The 20,089-nt window shown below is 46.7% G+C and overlaps 1 protein-coding gene across 4 annotated transcripts in view; it reads left to right on the forward strand.

Annotated features, from left to right (window-relative positions):
- LOC111075644 (hemicentin-1) overlaps positions 1-20,089 on the forward strand; it is a 139,608-nt gene that overhangs the window by 111,735 nt on the left and 7,784 nt on the right. For 3 of the 4 annotated variants that reach the window (XM_041592876.1, XM_022369079.2, XM_041592875.1), the window contains exons 4-10: positions 352-529; positions 772-998; positions 1,809-1,965; positions 5,538-5,677; positions 5,954-6,083; positions 12,730-12,855; positions 13,223-13,423. In XM_041592876.1, the coding sequence (XP_041448810.1) occupies positions 352-529; positions 772-998; positions 1,809-1,965; positions 5,538-5,677; positions 5,954-6,083; positions 12,730-12,855; positions 13,223-13,423 (1,159 nt within the window). The remainder of the gene's footprint in view (positions 1-351; positions 530-771; positions 999-1,808; positions 1,966-5,537; positions 5,678-5,953; positions 6,084-12,729; positions 12,856-13,222; positions 13,424-20,089) is intronic. The other variant, XM_041592877.1, reaches the window with a different exon arrangement.

Consider the following 20,089-nt stretch of genomic DNA (forward strand, 5'->3'; position numbering starts at 1 on the left):
AGTGTGTGTGTTTTGTTCGAAACGAAACGAAACGAAATGTAATAAAAATCCAACGTTGCCCGAGTGCAAATAAATGGATATGAAAATATTAAAAGCAATTGTTTTCCTCAGGCCCAGAGAGACAGCTAGTAGAAAGAGCGAGAGAAAGAGAGAGAGAAAGAGATGGAAATGTTGCATTTAACATCAAATTTATGAGCATTTAATGCGCTGCATTAAAAATTGCACAAAAGGCGTTCAGCATAATTCCGCCACTAACATTAGTTTTTATGCCGCAAAACAACAACCAACAACAACAAAAGTAAAAAAGCAAAAAAGGTGAAAAAACTTATTTTAATCTTCATCCAACTGCAGGTCGTCCATGCCATGGACCGCACCAGCCGCGTCACCGACTACCGCTTCATCAAGGAGGCTAATGGGGCGCTAACCATCACCAATGTCATGCTGGAGGACGATGGCAAGTGGCAGTGCGAGGCGGAGAATACGCGACGCTACACGGAGAATGCTCGACCCACTAAGCTGGTGGTTCTCGGTAAGTACTCGTCACACCAAAAGGAGGAGGAGAAGCAGCCTCATGGCGGCATGGCAGCCACTTGGATGGCCATAAAAGTTTAGAAATATATAAAAAAAGAAAAAAAAAAAAAGGTCGTCAAATAAGCTGAGAAAAGTACAGTTGTGCTGGCAGTTTGGCATTCGGGAATAATACTCAAAATTCCTGATTTCCACCACCAGAGCTACAACAACTCTTTCTATCTTTTATCTGTGCATTTTCAGATCGACCCAAGCCCCCGTATTTGCTTATCGATTCGCGTCGCCTTGATGCTGGCAATATCTTTGTGCCCGTCAAGGAGAATTCCGAACTGAATTTGGCCTGCATCAGCGAGGGCGGCAATCCACGGCCCACACTCAGCTGGGAGGTGCTGCTCAGTCCGGGCGTGGATCGGCATGCCCAGAAGGTGTCCGCCGAAGTGCTCGAGCTGGAGGAGATCAAGAACGAGAAGGTAACGCAGCTGGGCATCCCAATCGATTAGACAAATTGAGTGGCAACTGTCGGGCGGACAAGTGCTTAGTGGAATGGCAGCCACACAGCAGACGGATGACAAACACACACACACACAAACACATTAAGTGTGGCTAACAGCGGCACTTGGCTCAAATAATGGATCTTCCGGGTGGTTGCCCTGGCCTGGCCATTACTTGGCTTGGCTTGCTCTTGGTCCGGGAATGCGGTTTGGTGGCCAAAATTTTGTTTGTCCGGCACTCGAGCATAATGAAAAGCAGACATTTTGGTCAAGCAATGCACGGGGGAGTCCCAGTCCCAGTCCCAGTCGCAGTCCCCTCCCCCAGCCCCATGGCACCTGTCAGACACATCGAAGTGTGTCTCTGTGTGTGTGTGTTTGTGTATGTGTTTGTCGTTTAGACCCTAAATGCCACAAATTTGCGTGTTTAGCTGGTCATACTCCCACACCACATCGCATCGCATCGCACCACAATGGACCACACTCGAATGATCCGATGATTGATTGAAAACTTTGCCAACCAAATTCCCCCACAAATGCTGTGCGGAAAGCACGGGTTGGGGTTGGCAAGGGGGAGGAGGGCACTTTAATTTAAATTAATGATGTCGCTGCCTGATAGCAGGTCTGACTAATTGGCCCCACCACCCACACAAAAATCACCCGCTACCGCTCCAGCCACACACCAGACACCACAGCCACCTTGGGCGCGGGGTTAGGCCTTAAATTGAAATGGAATTTTAATCATTATTCCCTCTCTCTCTCTCTCTCGCTCTCTCTTACAACGACTCTTAGCAGGACAAGAATGGCTACAAAATCAACAGCGGAGCCAAGAGCGAGGCCCGTCTAGCGGCTGTTTATCGAGCGCATCACAACGCCCGCATTTTGTGCGTGATGGAGCATCCCACCCTGAAGATACGCCAGAACGCCTCCCTCCTGCTGGACGTGCAATGTAAGTTCTTAGCATAGAAAGAAATCACTTTGGCTGTGGAAATGAGAAAGTAGACGGTTTGACTCCCAAACGGATAATCTTGGCTATTATATGAAATAGTTTCCTACTATATTTTCTGGTAAATTCGATAAGTAATCGAATACTGTTGGAAGAAACCCGAAATCAAAATCAAAATATTCTTCCCCTTCGGTCAGCGGGTCGAGCAGGTTCCAAGCAGTTCTCTCATTATCACATACGTATGTAAATCTGTGTGCATACTTTTATTTTTTTTTTACTTTTATAATTAAAGCATATTTAGTTACATTCCTTCATTTTGTTTGGCCTGTACTAAGCTGTACAACTTTCTCTCTCCTTAATTAAGCCTCAGAGAAGCTCTATTAAATATTTTATTATTAAATCATATTTAACTTTGACCAACAAATGTCCAACAAGTCAGTCAGTCAGTCAGTCAGTCAGTCAGTCAGTCAGCATATTTATGGTTGTGCATAAAAGTTAACAAAGTGAATATCTCACCTTGTTTAATTAGCAGATGCCAGAGCGGAAGCAGGAGATGCTGAAAGAGAACAGAAATGAAAATGAAAATGAGAATGGGAACGAGAGTGATGTAAATAAATAAAAGTAAAAACCGAAAAGCAAATGTTGATTAAAAAGTTAAATTGCTAAAGTTAACACACGCCAGCAGCCATCCAACTGGCGACGGGGTTGGGGGTGGCAAGCACAAGCAGCACAACTCCCCCTCAGGGGTCAACGGGTTGGATGGGAACACCGGGTTGGAGCAGAAAAATATTATGCAGCTGCAGCGAGAAAAAAAAAACAAAGAATGAAAAGAAAGCAAAGGTGAACTTATGTTAATTGAAAGTGCAGCGGAAAACGGCGAGAAAACAGTGAAAGGCTCCCCAGGATGGAGTGGAGTGCGACAGGTCAATAATGCTAGACTGTGAGAGGAGAATTAAAAGAATCTTTAAAGTAATGTCATGATCAAAAATGAATAAGATAAAATATCGTAAAAGCGACACAAGCTGGAGGATAGGCGGGAAAGGTTCAAAGCGGAAAGAAATTAATTAATCTACGCTGCAGAGTGTTTACTTGTAAGCAGAACTTTTATTGTGATTTAAGTTGAATTTACTTTTGAGATGTCTCTGAAGAGGACACAATAAAATACCAGAGCTTACAATTGAATATTTACAACGATTGCATACATAGATTAAATACGGCTCCACTCATTAGACGGTTCCAAATGTTGCTCCCTTTTACGTTGGTTCTTTTTCCTATGTGTGCACACATCTGAGCGACTGCCAGCTGCCCCTCTCAATAAGCCATCAATCAATGTTCTGAACCATTCAGCAGACATGTGCACAACGCACATGAAATCGAATCAAAACAGAATCCTAACCAGTTGTAATCCCCCACTCGTCGAGGCAAAAAAAAAAAAACTAAAACAAAAATGCAGCTTCTGTCACAGCAAAAAGGGAACTAGAAATCAATGGCCGGTAACCGGGAGGACGATGACAATGACGATGTCGAGGTGAGGCTACAATTAGAAGGACTCACACTAATTGGCACCAACAAAACCGCAACGACGTCAGTTACAAGCTGCCCTCGATCGGTTGGCCGTGGCCATAGAACAAAGTGCCACGCCACAGTTATTTGCTTTATTAATGCCCGACAAGCCGCATAATGCCATGACAAATGCCAAGGTATACGAGGGTATAGTTGAGAGGCTGGCTGCCCTGCAAAATGATTGGAAAATGTAGAAAAGCCCTATAGGATTTGCCCAGGCACTCCCTCTGTCTGTGTGTGTGCATGGGCTTTATCCAGGCATGAAAATTGTAAAAACCGCAATAACAACAGCGAAAGGGACCTCCCCCGACCACAGAATTTAACAACAAAAGAAGCAGCAAGTTCCCCGATTCATTCAGTATACTTTTTTTTTCCTTTTATTATTATCGGGGGGGCTGGGAGTGGGGCATTGCTGTTGTCGTCGTATAAATTAAAATGCACACACATGAAAGCATTTTGCCTGCTGCCTGCCAGTCGAAGATGATGATGCGGAGGATGAGGGATTGTTCTTGTGCTCTGTATCTGTATTTGCATTCATTTTGTAACTGTATATGTAATTTGTGTTGCGTTTAATTTGCGCATTTTTATGCAGACAGTTGACAGACACGAACAACAAAAAAAAACCCCTCGGCCGCTGTTGTTAGCTGAGGAATGTCCCCCCGGTAAAATGGAATCTGGCAAAGGCCAAGGAAATATTTGGTTTTTCCATTTAAATGTAGCTTCTATTTGGTGTTGTGGATTCATCCTCATGGATATGAGGGGTCATTCATTCAAATCCAGCTTGTTTCAATCAAATTGATTCATAAGATGAGATTGAAATTTGTTTGAAAACAATCTGCCGAAAAGGAACATCAAGGGTCTAGAAGTTGAGCTATTTCTGGGCTATCTTTTTTTTTGTTGATTTTGTTAGCCAACAAATTGGTAGACACACTTCTGTCTGTCCACCGTACGCCTGTCTCCCCTTGGTTAACCACACAAAAAGGATACATGCCGAGGATGGCTCCCAAAAAAAGGCTATTCATACATATGTATGATGTCTGACGACTGACGGCTGTCTGCATGTCACAGACACAGCCACAAAAACAGACACAGACCCAGACCTAGACCCAGACACAAACACGAATCGAACTGAACTGAATCTCTATTGCATAGTTTGGCAAACAACCGGCAAACAAATTTCATTTGTCCTTTGCCCCCCCCCCTGCACTGCCCATTTACGGACCTGCTGGCCGGGAGGAAACCTAATCAAATTGCATTAGTTACAAGGGCCCACAAAGGCGAGTGATGCGCCGAAAAATTGAAAAGATTGAAATCAATGCGAGGCACATACTCGTTTTATTTTCTGGCAGGCGGCACTGTCTCTCTCTCTCTCTCTTGTACTCCACAAATGGCAAAACTCTAATTAAAAAACATTTGATTTATGCCCATGCATATGCAATGAATTGAAACACAATCCGGATGGAGGGGTGCGTTGTCGATGGCTCTTTGACATGCCTCAAAATGGGTTTTAGATTGGCATGTCGAGATTCAAAAATGTGGCTACAATTCGAATAAAATACTGAATGGGAAAGCACTCTAATGAAGCCAGCTGTAATTAACTTATATGTACATTGTGCATGCCAAAACAACACAGTATATGCTGTAATTATTCGCTCAAGATCAGCTTTTGTGAGTGATATAGGAGGTAAGAGTAGGAGCACTCGTAAGACGAGTATCCATCCTTGCTCATTGCAGGCCTCTTGTGGTGTGTCCTCCACTCGGAGGAGACCAGACATTTGCATTTAGTTTAATTATAAAAGTTTCTCCATCTTGGCAAAGCAATTTTTTAATTAAAAAACTATTCTTATTCTGTTGATGTTGCCACAGAGTCGAGTCTCAGCCGAAGAATCAGCCGAAAATCTTGAGCCAAAGTCAAAGTTAAACTAAAATAACCACCTGCCATCGCTATGTTCTATACATATAGGCATACATATATACCTACTATATACACTATATACTACTATCCATTGCAGATACGCCCTCCTTTGCCATCTCGCGCACACCTGGCTTTGGTTATCTGCTCCGCGAGGGCATCGAAGTTAGCCTCAAGTGCGACGTTGACTCGAATCCCCCCAGCACGCCGCGCTGGCAGAAGGACGACGGTGACACGCCGGTAAGTGTATAGCGGGACTGGTAAAAACTTGGTAGCCTCAGTTTTCGGCCTTTTGTGTGATGATTTTTGGCAGAGGCAAAGGAGCAACTTTTAAATGGATTTTCGTGCAGTTTTTTCGCCGTCGACGCTGCCTACCTTGGACGAAACTATTTGCCTTGCCTTAATTACCAAAAATTGTTTACGCATAACGAGCGAAAACTATCATTCCCCATTTTCCCCCCACAGACTTTTGGCTACTTTCACATTTACCTATTCTGATTCTCCTGATATTTGCAGGTGCCGCAGACCGGCGATGGCTTCCTCAACTTCACATCGATACGCCGCGAGCATTCCGGCTGGTACAAGTGCACATCCCGTCATCTGAATTTCCAGTACTCCTCGATTGGCTATTACCTCAGCGTGCGATGTGAGTAGTCCTTAGTACCCCCTACTCCTTATTCCTTCTTCAACCGTTGGGGAGGGGCACATAAGTATAAATTAGATCGCGTATGCGTGAAATTGCCTTAAAAATGGCGCGTGATAATATTTTTCCCATTAGTTTCTACCACACCCCACACAACACACAAATCGGCGAACATTTTACGACACTCGCACATGGCGTTTGGGTTTGTTTTTTTTTCTTTTTCTTCTTTTTTTTGTCGATATTTTCGGGGATGTTGTGGCACTGCTTGTGGCGCCACCCTCAAAGCCATATGCAAAATGTGGCAAATTTCATTGGCATTGGCATTGGCATTGAGTGGGTGCCCGAGAGTGTCGTTGCCTCGTGTCGTCAGCCCCCCTGTCTGTGTCATTTTCGCCATTACCCCGCTCCACCCACTGCTCATACTATTTATGCTTACGCGCCATTTTGCTGTCAATATTTTCCCATTTTGGGTGTGGGAGTGTCGATTTTTACGCGCCCAACGCGTGTTAATGCTTGTAAATATTTTTATTGAATTTTCGCCCTGCCGACAGGCGCCACTTTGTTTAAAAAATATGCCCAAAAGCAGAGCAAAGATTTCCACAAATCGAATCAGCTGGAATCGGCTGGAGGGAAACTCATTTGCAGCCCCATTAGACGGCAAATGCAATTGGGCCAAAAAACGGGCATCAAAACTAACTTCAATCGAAGACGACGCCCAGCCACGCCCTTGGGATTCAAATTCCAATCTTTAAATCTCCCAAGCAAAATAAAAACGCGCTCATCAATCAATCGGAATGCAGGCTGCGGGATCCCAACTAGACAAACGCCAAAAAATGGAATAAAAAATTGGTAATAACAACTTGACAAAGTGCTGCTGCCAGTTTTTTTTCGTTTTATTTTTAACCCAGCTTCCTTCCCCTGCCATCTCCCAGGGGAGGGATCTTCTCTTTACTTATCCTCTCCCTTTTTTTTTGTGGCACTCTTGACAGCCGCCTGTCGTTGCTCATTATGGGGAAAACAAATGCTTTATTAATAAAAAAAAAAAACAAAAAGAGCCCAAGGAGGCCAAGAAGTGAGGGAGAGCGCCGGCCGTCCGGCCTCCGGCCATATCGACATTATCGATGATTGATGGCGGCAGCGGCAGTGGCATCCCCGTTCACGAAGAAGAAGGAACAACTTTTCCAGTGGATTTTCCACCAAAATCTAATTGTGGGATCCCCAGGATTCAGTGGTGGGTGGGGGGTGGGGGGAGAAGCGGTGCAGACCGAGGGCTGAGCTGGCAACATGTTAAGCACATAAATCAATTTGTAAAACGTTTTATCGAAGTCGAGCGCTGAAGTAGCAGACTGGAGGAGGAACTGCCAAAATGGCAAATCCAACTGGCAACAGTCGGCATATAAACCCCATTTACGACACCGGTCGTCCTGCTACATACACTCGGATCTGAGTATGTGTGCGTGTGTGTGTGTGAAGGGAATATCTATAAGATATATTAAAGGCATGGAAGACAGAGTGAGAGAGTGAGAGAGACGCCTTGCCTGTCATAAACTATAAAACAGCTGCCCCGACCATGATAAATGGCTGCAAGAAGAAAAATATTTTTGAAGAAAATTGCAAAAAATTTAAGGCGCTTTTCTACATCCTTACCCTGGATTTTGCCTGCATCAGCTTCACACAGACAAAGAGAGAGGCAGAGACAGAGACACGTAGCGGAGTCAGTGGGGAAAAAAGAAACTGATAAATCTCATTCAAGTGGTAGGTGGCCGGGGGGAAAAACGCCACCAAAATCCCAGACAGAAGTTTGAATGCTGGCTTAATTGCTGACGATATGTTCCTCCTCCTCGTCCTGCTACCACAGCTCCCTCCCCGCCAATCAGGCCCCCCGGAAAAGCTCCAGCCATTGAGCTGGAAAATGGAGGCGAAAACAGGTAGCCGGCGAAAAGAAAAACTTTGCCGTCGACAAAAACCGGAGGACAACGCTGACAAAATGCAATGAAAAAGCAATCAGCGATGCCAAACCAAAAGCTGCAGGACACGAAGCGGTTCTCGAATGCTAGAGGGGGTTGTGGGGGGAGAGGGGAGCCCGTGCCTGTGTGACATGACGTGCCACAAAAGTAGGCAATTCGAGGCAGTGGCTCGAACTTTTCTGTGCTTCGGCCACTTTCACGTGATTGATTTGCGCTGCCCGCCCGAAGGATGCAGGGACGCACCGAGCTTGTTAAAACGTCGCTAATTTGACACGTACGTCAACAGGGGCTGGGCACTCCAAGGGGCGAGCATCGATCCATGGACTGCTGTTTACTTGGCCCAACACACAGGTGCACTCGTACAGCCATAAGCCAGAGTAAGAGCCAGAGTAAGAGCCAGAGCAAGAGCCAAAGCCAGAGCCAAAGAGACCTCCATAGAAGTTTTGTTTGCCTGCCTCATTAATGAGTTGAAGTTAACATTGAGGCTAATTAATGTTGAGTGAGCCAGTCCTCCTTCTCGCCCTAAACAAAGTGCAATTAGTGAAAGTTTTGTGTGTCCTTGATGGCGGGTTGGGATGGAGCCCTGGGTATCGATTTGCCAGTAACTCTGTATATAGTTCAAGAGGTGGAAACTTTATTAATTGCCTTTAAGTGGCTGTAGCTGCCCCATTTATCCCTGATTCTGAATCTAAATTCTACTCTGTTCGCTCTCAGTTCCTCTGGCGAAAGATCCCCAATCCTAAATTCATGTGAAAATTGCATTTTCCTCGCACTAAACTAATTTTCTGCGCCAACTGTTGGGAAAGTGCATTCAACTTCCACTTTCCACCCTAAAAATAATAAAGAAAAAGCAGAAACCAGAAATAAAACGAAACAAAACGATTTAAAGAAGCAGCGTGAAGGACCGGACAACCAGTAAGCAGTCCTCCCAAATGGGCAAGGACATTTGTACGCCCTCGCAGGAGCTGGAGAATTACAATAAAATTTAATTTTACACGCTATCGTAAGCATTGGCAAGGCCCGCCGCCCCCCCAAAGACCATAACATTTCATCCGACAGAGCGGCGGAGCGGCAGCGCATTCCTTTGGCTAATCGGAAACGTCCTGGCTCGTATTATACATTATCCTTTGTCGTGCCGGTTATCGCGGTTTAACTTTATTGTTTATTCCGCTGCTGCTGCTGCTGCTGCGACAACGGCAACGACAACGACAACGATATGGGGCACGCATCCTCCCCCTTTTCCAGCTTATTCCTTAGCCCTATAAGTGGTCCTGCTTCTGGTCCTCGCCACCACCCTGGTGCCTGGTCCGAGTTTCGAATTCCAGTGTTTATCGGGGCGTACGATTATTAGTTTTTCTGTTTGCTCTGCCTTTGTTTTTATCGCTCGGCGATTATGTTTTCGGGTTCTGTGGCAAGGACTTTCAATAAAATTTTATTTGTTGTTGGCTCAAATGAAACGCGAGAATCTCAATGCGGAGGGGCCACAAAGAAATGCTCGTATTAAAAACTCATTGCGGACAAATGTCTTGGAGCAACTTGGGGCAGCATTCCTTATGGCCACAAGTTTTTGTGTGGCTTTTTTTTTGGCTAAGCATGAATTTGTCAAGAGCTTATCTTTAATGGATAGGGAGTCGTTTTGTCGTTCTCTCTTCGCTAATTTGCATTTCCTTGGGCACCCCCACCCCCCATCGCCAACCATCTTCTGAGCTTCCAATCAGTCCCATGCAGCGCATACACTCTCCCGCTTCCACTTCCACTGGCCGTTGCCTGATACGCTCTTGTTTTCGCATCCACTGCAATCATCTTCAATTTCAACTCATGGAAAATTAATCGTCTCATGCCATTGCCTCAAGGAAAACTCTCCAAGAGGACGACGCCACTGCACAGAGCATCGTGAAACGCGGAGGGAGGAAAAAAATTAAAATTTATAACCAAGACACAAACGCAATCAAATGCATCGCCCCCGCCCCCGCCCCCACCGCAGCCCCTGCTGCTGCTGCTGCTCCCCTTCTATTCCCGCTGTCTGTTTATAGAGCTTGTAAGTTAAGAGGATTGTTGATGGAGATGATGATGCAGCAGGGCTCCCATATTCATGAGTAGCTCTGCCGCTAAATAAGTGGGCTAAATTAAGCGGGGCTTTCGCATTCAAATTGCTGGGGAAAATGAACGGCTTAGAGCAGCTCTAGGGTGCACCTGTAATGAGTCCGATTACGATGGATGCAATCCGAATATCCCCGATTTTGGTGTGATTCTACATGCAACGTACATAGGTGGAAGAAGCTCAATGAAACTCATTGAAACGGGCAAATGCGCTTAACTGTTTTGGGTATTATGAATAGCACTCATACTCACACACTCACACGCGCCGTCATATTCACACATATTCGACGACACATTGAGGATGAGTGGGGTTCGCTTTCAGGGAAGGTCTTTCTCTCACGATTCCGAGACCAGGAACTTGGCACTGTCCTGTTTATGGCAGGCAAATACTCAGCCATAATCCCCCGCCTGCACTCTCTCCCTTCCGCCCATGGCATGGCTGATGATGATGCTTTATGATTAATGATTGGTGGCAAGAATCGAGCAACCTCTTCAACCTTTTGTCTGAGGAGTGTGCGCCTCCGCTCTGTGGCATATTGATTCTTCTTGTTTGCCCTTCATACTCGCACTCGCACTCGTATTTGTTGTTCACAAGGGTCGAGATTTATATGCACCCAAGCCAGGAATCACTTTCTCCTCGCTACGATACAGAGTGTGTCTGAAATGAGTGTGTGTGTGTGTTTCTCTTTCGCTGTCGCCATATGGGCTATACTTGAGGCCCATTTGTTTGCTTTTTCGTTATTTGTTTTTCTTTCCCCATTGTCCGGGGTGTGGTGGGTGGGGCGTTGGAGCGGAGAGCCGGGAGGGAAGAACCCTTATGAATGGCCATTGAGTAAAATATGCGTGAAACAAGTGTTGGAAATTATGAATATATGTGTGTGTGTGTGTATATGTGTCTGTGCGTCTGTGTGTGGATAGATGAAAGGAAAACTTGGCGAAAATATTGAATGAGTTTGTTTTGGGGACAGACAAGAGACTCCTTTTTTTTCTGCCTGAGTCCTTTGCTCGGAGACGCCCACTCGTAGTTCTGATTCCTGTCTTTTGGGTGCATTTATCAAATGATAAACTTTCTCCTTTATAGTCTCCCTCTCTGTCCCTTCCTTTCGATATTCTAATCGCAAGGCCTCAATTGACAAATCTCTGCCTGGAGCTGAGCTCTCTGGGCTCATTAGACATTTTGGACAGCGAGTTCTTATGTCTGTCAAAGCAGCAGCCACCACCCACAGCCACACCCACACTCACACCACCTCCTGTCAATTTGAACGTCACCGCCTTTGTCTGCCTTTGTTCGTGGCAGCAATAAAAAATTTTATAACTACGTGATTTTGACTAAGTAACACGCCCTCCGCTTGAGGGGGAGAATTTTGCGCTATTGTCAGCAATAAAATCGTCGACAGGGGTGGACTGATGGCCTGGGGGTTGGCTGTATGGCCTCGTCCTGCGTTGTCCTGGGCATCCAGAGGCAGCTGATTGACATGCGACGAGGGGTCTCAAAGCGAAATGAGCTTACAATTAATTGTTGCCGACAGACGCTCCCTCCCCACTCTCCCCTCTCCAACACTCGGCTGAAAATCTCAGTTGTGTTGTGGAACTTTAAGGGTTTCCTCTACCTCTCTCTCCCACAAAGGTCCTGGGCCTTTGGTAATTAGTAGTTTTTGTTAATTGTGCGGCTCACTTTTGGGTCTGCTAATTTGATGGTCGCCCTGTGGGCCGATTGGAGACGAGATTCAGAGGTTCTGAAAAGTGTGCAACACTCTGTGGGGGCTAACTGCGGCGACTCCTTGCCACTCTTTGCTCTTTGTCATCGCCATTGCCACACCATTCACCATTCTTTTGGCGTTACAGGAGCTGCCAGGCACTTGGCAACTTATTGTTATGATATCCGGCCTCAGACAAAGCAGCGGTTGGCATAGCCCCTGTCCCAGTCCCTGCCCCAGTCCCTGCCCCAGTCCCTGCCCCAGTCCCTGTCCCTGCCATTTGCCTCATACTCTTGGGCACACGTCTGGGCAAATTGTTATTTATATCGTAATATGAACAGCGCCATAAAGTATGCGACACACAAAGGGCGGATGGGGAATTTAAAGCCAGGTCCTGTAGCACACACACAGGATTACTCAGTTGTGTGTGTGTGTGTGTGTGGCATAAATTCTGTGCTTTCGCTGAAAATTAGAATGAAGCATCGTTACAGGCTTGCGCTGGGGCTTGACTCATAAAAAATATATATTTATGAATTTTTGTGGCGGCCAAGGAGATTGCCGCTCGCCGCCGACTGGGCCAATTTTCCAGCTGGCAGAGCAGCGATTTTCACTTTTCCGACTCCCAGCGGAAGTGACAACTCATTGCGCGGTGACTCAGGTGTTCCCTGCGCCTCGGCAATTTGTTTCCCCTGCGTTCCCTGCGTTCCCTGTGTTCCCTGTGTCCCCTGCTTCCCCTGTTTCCGCTGCTTTTTTGTCATTGAAATATCGTCACATTTGACAATTTTCCGACAGCCTGATCCCCCCCGGCTGATGTCGTTGCCATTGCTTGAATTGTGTTGGCAGTTTTAAATCATGATTTCGTTTCTTTCACTTTTATTCTTGCAGATGACTCGGTGGATGTTACCTCGGAGCCAGACGATCAGGATGTATCCGTGGCAGCTGCCTCGCACAATCCCAAGGGTCAGCTGGAGGTGCAGCTTGGAGGCGCCGTCACCCTGCAGTGTCCGCAAGGTAAGAATTGGGCATTCAGCATCCCCCTCTGCAGGCTCCGCCAACAACATCAAAGGGAAATGGGGGCAATGACAAATGTGTCTGACTTGTAATTACATTTCACATTTTCCCTTTGTCCCCATCGATGCCCCTGCCCCTGCCCTAATTAGCGCAATTGAAAATTAATTATGCGTGCCATTTGCTTTGCCCACTTTTGGACATTTGTCTGTTTGGTGGCGGCGGGGCGGGGCGTGGGCCAAGTCAATTGTGGGCCAGAGAACGCATCAATTAAAGAAATTAAAGCCTGCGTACCACTGGCCCCCTGAAGGAGTCAATTAATTAAATTACGAAATGACTTTCATGTGCCCCACTCCATCTCCCGTTACAGGCTCCCTGGGCTGCTGGTCGCATTTGGATCCCATTTCGGCACGTCTGCGCGGCCTCGGCTATGGCAGCAGCCAGCCGACGGGCCAGTTCTCGCTCAAGGACGTCATGTACCAGGATGCGGGCGTCTACAAGTGCGTGGGCCAGCCGCTGGCCAACAAGAAGAAGCTGGAGGTGCTGCAGAGTGTCACCGTCTCAGTGAAGGGTAAGTCTACCGTCTAAGGGATCACTAGTTATTCGGGTGTCAAATCTTTTGGTTATATCTTGGATCTATGTACCATTTACCGAAATGGAGCTGCCAATGCCTGCAGCTTGCCAGTGGGCGGATGGATAAACGGACGAACGGACGGGCAACCGGCTCTGTCACCTGAGCGAGCAGTTTAAAACATTTAAAACTTTGACAGCAGCTGCGGGGACTGGGACACATGCCAGTGGCACAGTGGCAGTGCCAGTGAAAGAGAGACAGAGAGACAGAGAGGGGAAAAACAAATGAAAAGTTTTATTTTCTTGCTGTCAGAAGTTCGACATTTTACTTTGCATGTGATTTTCCCTCGCTGTCTCCGCGTCTCCACTCCCTGGTGACACCTTGGTTGGTTGGCTCCTCTCTTTTTATATATTCTCGCCGCTCTCTCACTCTGAATCTGACTCTGAATCTGGCTCTGGCTTATCTCTCTCATTCCCTTGTCGCATTGACACTTGTCAAAAAATCTTTGCGTGTCTGGGCGTGTGGAAAAACGACGCATGATTGATGACATCGCAAAAGGCAATTCCAATCAGCTTGCTCCGCTTGCTTTCCCTTTGTCCCGCCACTTCTGCACTCCCAATCCAATCCGTTCATCCATTTATGCTTTCAGCCATTTTGGCTCCTTCAGTTCGTTATTCTGCACGATATTACGTATACGACAAGTGTACAAAAATGTTACAGGGGTAAAAATTGGAAATCATGCTCCCCGGAAATTAAGGAAAAGGCGTTAGCTTTGACTTGGCATCACCTTTTGCTGCTGCTGCTGCTTCTACCTTTTACTTGTTCTTGAAGTCCTTTCCTCATCCTCGGGCGCATTAAGTTGTCTTGGGGGCTAAAGCCAAGTGGACATTGAGACAATAAAACTTGCCAAGTGCTCACTCCCAGTGGCGGTGGCCGGCAGAACAGGAGAGGAATGTCAGCTGACAAAGACAGCCAAGGGCAGGTCGTACAGAGAGAGAGAAAGAGGGAGTACAGAGGGAGAGATCTGGACAAGCTTACCCTTGAGTGCAATCCAAACATGGAGCAGCTCCTGGCCCCACAGTCAAGCCAAGAAAAGCCAAGCCAAGCAATCAAACAAAGTCGTTCAGGTCTGGGCCCAGTGAGACAGAGACAGAGGCAGAGACAAGCTCTCCGTCCCTCTCCCGCATGCAATTTCAAGGTAAGACAGTTTTGTCATTAAAACTGCGAAATTGAGTGCTGGATAAACAAAATACATACCAAATGTACGCCGGAGTTGGGGGCGTTGCTGCTCTAACACTTAACGCAAATATCCAACACGGAATACACACACACACACACAGCAGGAGACAGAGAGAGAGAGTGATGGAGATGGAGATGGGTGGAGAGACATATGGGTGGCAGGAAGCGTGAAATAGTCATATTTATCAAGTGGCAGCCGGCAAAGGGATTCCCAGGCATGCAGTCAAAGCAGCGCAAGCTGGTGGCACCCACTCGAGTCTGATGGAGCTTCCTCAGACGCACAGAAGATAACATACTCAGTGTACAACAGAGTGTTGGTGGGGAGTGGAGGGTGGGGAGGAGCCTCTTAGAACTCCACTGGAGTTAGGATCTGTCTGTCTGTGTGTACTATTTGTATTTGCTTCTGAAATTAAACAAAATTCAAGGGACGGCGACGAACAACAACAACAACAACTACAGAGAGTAAACTCACTGGCAGTCTGAAAAGTTTCCGCTTCTTTTGTGTGCATTGAGCGAAAAGAAAGGCAAAGAAGTACCCCAACAGCAGCAGCAGAATGAGCGTAAGGAAATCACATTTGAAAATAAATATGTACAGTCGTAGGTACAAGGTACACTACATAGTAGCAAGTAGCAAAGTAATCTACAAGTAATCTATGGTCGCCTTTTGACGATGCAGATACTCGTAATGCAGTGCATGGAGCCCTCTGGCATGGAGAGCTCTGCAAACGGATTGCTGCCACCTGAAGGATTTTGAGAGCTGAGCTCTCTGATTACCTGGCCGGGCCTGGCCATGGCCAGAACATACCACTTAATTATCAAGTCAAATGGTTTGGGCCAGAAAGCGATGACAAAGGCAAAATTAAGAGCACTCGCCTCCGCCTCCGACCCCCACCACCAGCCAATCATTTGCTTCGTTGACATTTTTGATTAGTTACCAAAGAGAAAGACAGACAGATAGAGGGAGAGGGAGAGAGTGAGGAAGTGGGACAGGGGAAGGCATAGAATATTTTCATTATGCATATTTGTTTTTGTTGCTTTGTTTTGCAGTGTGCACTCCTAATGAACCCGTGAACCCCCAGCACCAGCCCCAGCCCCAGCCCCTCTTCCTGTGTTGCCTTTACGCTTCGTTTAAGCACGAGGAGTAAGAGAGGTAAAATTATGCAACAAATAAGCATAAGGAGAGGAGGCAGCAGCAGCAGCACCTACTTGCATATGCAACTACTTGAGGCAGCCGGAGAAGGAGACGCGGAGGGGTGCAGCTAAGAATAAAATAAATGTGCATATGAATTTTGAAGAAAGCCAAAAGGATTCGCGGCGCCCCCAATGCAAAGTGCACTTACTTACCCCCAACACGAACACACACACACACACACCCACACACACACAAATTGCCGAGAGGGTATGCTCTCGTGTTGGTGCGCGTGTGTGTGGGCCAAAATTTATGCTTGTGTTAAAGTTTTGTGCGTGTGCTGGCCAGAAAGTTTTCCAGCACAACTTGAGGAGCAGCAGCAGGAGCAGCAGCAGCTGCAAAAATGTTCAGCACTCACACAAATTAAATAACAATTTTCCCTCACAATTTCGCTTTAGCTTTGGCTTTGGCTTTGGCTTGCCCCCGTGCCCAGCACCCCCCTGCCCAATGCTTCTAGTCAGGCTTTCTTTTTGCTCTTTTCTCTCTATCGCTCTCCTTGGTGCTGTCGTTAACTTTATGTGGGCGTGCTCTTGTTGACAGTGCGTGGGAGCAGGGCGTCGCTTGCTCTGCATATGTTAACTGGAAGTTTGGAAAAAGTGGCTCAGTAGTCGAACATGCCGCCGCCCCAAGCTCCCCCCTACTTGATGATGTTGGGGAATTTACTATGCATTGCAATTTCTGTTTGCATTTTATTTTTAAGTACTTTAAACAAATGCAGCGTAAAGTTGCCCCAAAAGCTGGGCATTCCACAGTGCACCCACAGTGCACAGTCCCCTAATGAAGATTGCCTTGAAGGATGTGCCTGAATGATGGCAGGACAAGTACAAGTACGAGGAGTACTCCCTCCCCCACACAGCTTGCATGTAATGATTATTTGCGGAATTCTTATTACAAACCATGGATTACACAAACGGCAGAGCAGGGCAGGGCAGTACAGCCCCCCAAGTACTTGGAAGTACTCCAGTTGTGGATGGAGTTTGTGCTCGAAGAAGGAGTGGCGGCGTACCACTCACTCTGCTGCCTGCTGCCTGCCTCTTTCATTAATAAAAACCATCTCCACGCATATTCCACGCTTAATTTGTAAAAGGAAAACCCTGAGATGGGAGTGTGGAGTGGAGTTCACTCCGACTCCGACTCCGCCTCCGGGCAATACATGAACATAAATATTGCTTTATGCCTGGGCACACACTCGAACTCTGCTTCCTGCCATTCCGCTTCTTGGCCTTGTTTTATGCATGCTAATTTGTTATATATGCACGTTCCTTTTCCGCTTTTGATCAGCATACATACATACGCCCATGCCCGTGCCCATGCCCCACCCCTCCACTCCACGACAGTTGGGAAATATTTTACGCATTTTTCCATTCTCCCCCCATGCGTAATTTTTCTTCTCGGCAAATTTTCATCCGGAATTTGGCGCATTCATTGCGTTGGCAAAAAAATATTGCTTTGTTTCTACTCATTAGGTGGGGGGGTTCGGGATTCGCTGATCCCGGGCTGGGTTGGGGGGTGGCTTGTGGGTTGGGCAATTTTCGGGGTTCTGTTTCATAAAATATGCGAGTATGAGAGTATTTTTTTATTCCTTTTCTTTTTCATTTGTGCCTCATTTAAATGGCAATTTATTATGGCCTGCGACAAGGCTTTGGCTTTAAAGGGGAGTTGGAGTTGGACTGTGTGTGGGTGGAATTTTCGCAGCAGCTGCGCCAAATTGCATGTTAAATGTTTGCCATCCTTCCCCCACTCTAGCCACCCCAGCCACATAGATCTTGAGCACTAGATAAACGCTTTCCAAATATCTTTTCCGAGGGTGGTTGACTCGAATGGGAATTAAGACCAATGTCGGATGCAACTTCAAAGTCTGCGTTTCATTTATTGTTGGTGAAAAATGAAGGCCCAGGGGAATTTTCTATAATTTGGTAAATAGTTTAACCAATTGTCTGAGTGGGGCGGGGGGCTGGTTAAGATCCTTTGAAGTCTTGCGATTTAATTTTCATATTTCATTCGTACTGAAAACCATCTTTAAATTAGATTTCAATGCTGAAACTTGAAGCATTTACGAGAGAGTTTCCTGCTGGGGAAAAATGCATTCAAAATGCGCAGCACAAGAAAAACATTTAACAAATAAATGGCCAGAACTTGCCCCTGCCCAACGCCCACCCCAAATCATTACCATTTGTCGCTTCCGACTTCTGTTGATCCTAGTTTCTTGTCAACTGCTTCGTCGGGTCGGTCCCTTCTGCTGGCTGGCCATTCTGGCTTTCTCTGTGTGTTGTCTTTTCCACAAGATGCACTCGAGCATTAATTTTTCCGCTTCAATTTTCACACAAAACACATACACACACACACACACAAAGAGTGGGAGAGAGAGGGAGAGAGAGCGAGTGAGATGCTGACAAATGGGATGCGAGTGCAGACCAACAGAAGATGGGGGGGGGGAAAACTGTTGACTAAATTATAATTTTCCATATGTGTTACCAGCCTCTTGCTTTCTCTCTCTCTCTCTTTCTCTCTCTTTTATCACTCGGTCCTTGTCTGTCTGTCTCTTTCTATGTGTCTACAGTCGTTAGTTAAAATATGAACTCAAAAACTTGTCATCAGAAACACCCCATGCTGATGCTGATGCTGAAAAAGAAGCAGCCAAAACTTTTCAGACAGTTGCAGAAATCATTTTTGGCCATTCGCTTGAAAGCGTTGGCTATACACCCAAAGAGTGTAAGTGAGAGAGATGGAGAGAGTGAGTAGACACAGAGAGAGAGAGAGAGTAAGAGAGAAAGATATGCTGACTTTTGTGGGTGCTGGTCGTCGCCTGTCCCGTCTGCAGCTGCAACGGAAATGAGCTGAAAAAGTTGTGCAAATAGATGCCACCAGACGGCGCAGTGTCGCCAGCGTAAAACCCTTTTCCGTTCCCGTTCCCCTTCCCCCACACCGCCCTAACCGACCCTAACCACTTGTCTGCCACCGGACCGGATGCAAGCAGTAAAACAAACTGACAGCCGTGTGCCAGGCACCTCCCCACCAAGCTGAGAGAAATCAAAACAAATTCCAGAGGCCCTTGACCAATGGCAAAAGGGGGAACAAATCGCCGCACTTAAGTTACGAAAATATTAGCAAAATGCATTTGATTCAACGAACACTTGAACACAGGCGCACATTCTGAAACACCACAAGACATCGAGTGGAGAGAATAGGGTGGAATGGGCTGGAAGGATGGGGAGTGGTATGGTTGAGGACTTGTCAACGAGCCCAGGCCACCAATTGTGCCCAGCGGCAGCCACATTTGCTGGTTTTGCAGCAAACTAATAAGCAGCTGCTGAGAGGCAACTGAGTTGCTCTATAACGATGTCAAAAAACCCCCGGGCAGAGAATGGCTGGAAGTCAGGGAAGGCAGGCGACCGCCCGCTAGTTTTCCTCAAGTGGATTACGTGAAATTTTTGCAAATAACAAATAGCAGGGAGCACAGGCAAAAGGGGGTGACGATCCCTGGGGTATGACCTTAAAGGGTTAATCAGACTCGTACATGCACATCAGACGAGTGCCAATATGATGAATATTTCCACACAGTGCAAAGATGTCTCGCTCCCTCCCTCTATGCACCATCCTCCAATTAGCAACTCCCTACAACTTGTGCTTCATGTGGGGCGGGGGGCTCAGCTCGCGCTTAATGAGCTGGTCATGCATAAAATGTGTAATTTTTCGTCCGGTCCGGAGCATGCAACACAATGCAAATGCATATTTTAATTGCATTTCGCTGCAGTGGCAGCAGCTCCTGCTGCATCGAGCAGCACCAATGTCCGACATTGTTCGCAGGGCACAAAGTAATTAAACGCCGTCGCCGCAAGGCTAATAAAAATGTCAACTGTCAGACCATAAAGCATAGGCCTGACACACGCACACGAAACGATGCAACTACTACGCATATATGCGTGCGTGGGCGTGGCAGTTTGGATGCCTGAATTGGATTTCCCCTAACCACAGACGCTCACTCCCAACCCCTGGCCGCAATTTGGTGTGGCGCCATTTGGAGTGCACTCAAAAAGGTTGCTCCGACTGGAGTTCATGGCGCCAGCAAGGGTTCACTGTGTCCTGTTCGAATATTGTGTGACAGGACATTGATTTTATCAATATTGTTTTTTCCCGCCTATGTCTATGTGATGGCGGCTTCCATCGTACAATTTCTATATTAAAATACTTTCTTGTGCTGCTTGTGGTGGGTGCGACAGTGTTTGACAACACTAAAT

Source organism: Drosophila obscura, unplaced genomic scaffold (genome assembly GCF_018151105.1).
Source record: "Drosophila obscura isolate BZ-5 IFL unplaced genomic scaffold, ASM1815110v1 contig_186, whole genome shotgun sequence".
NCBI classification, from domain to species: domain Eukaryota; kingdom Metazoa; phylum Arthropoda; class Insecta; order Diptera; family Drosophilidae; genus Drosophila; species Drosophila obscura.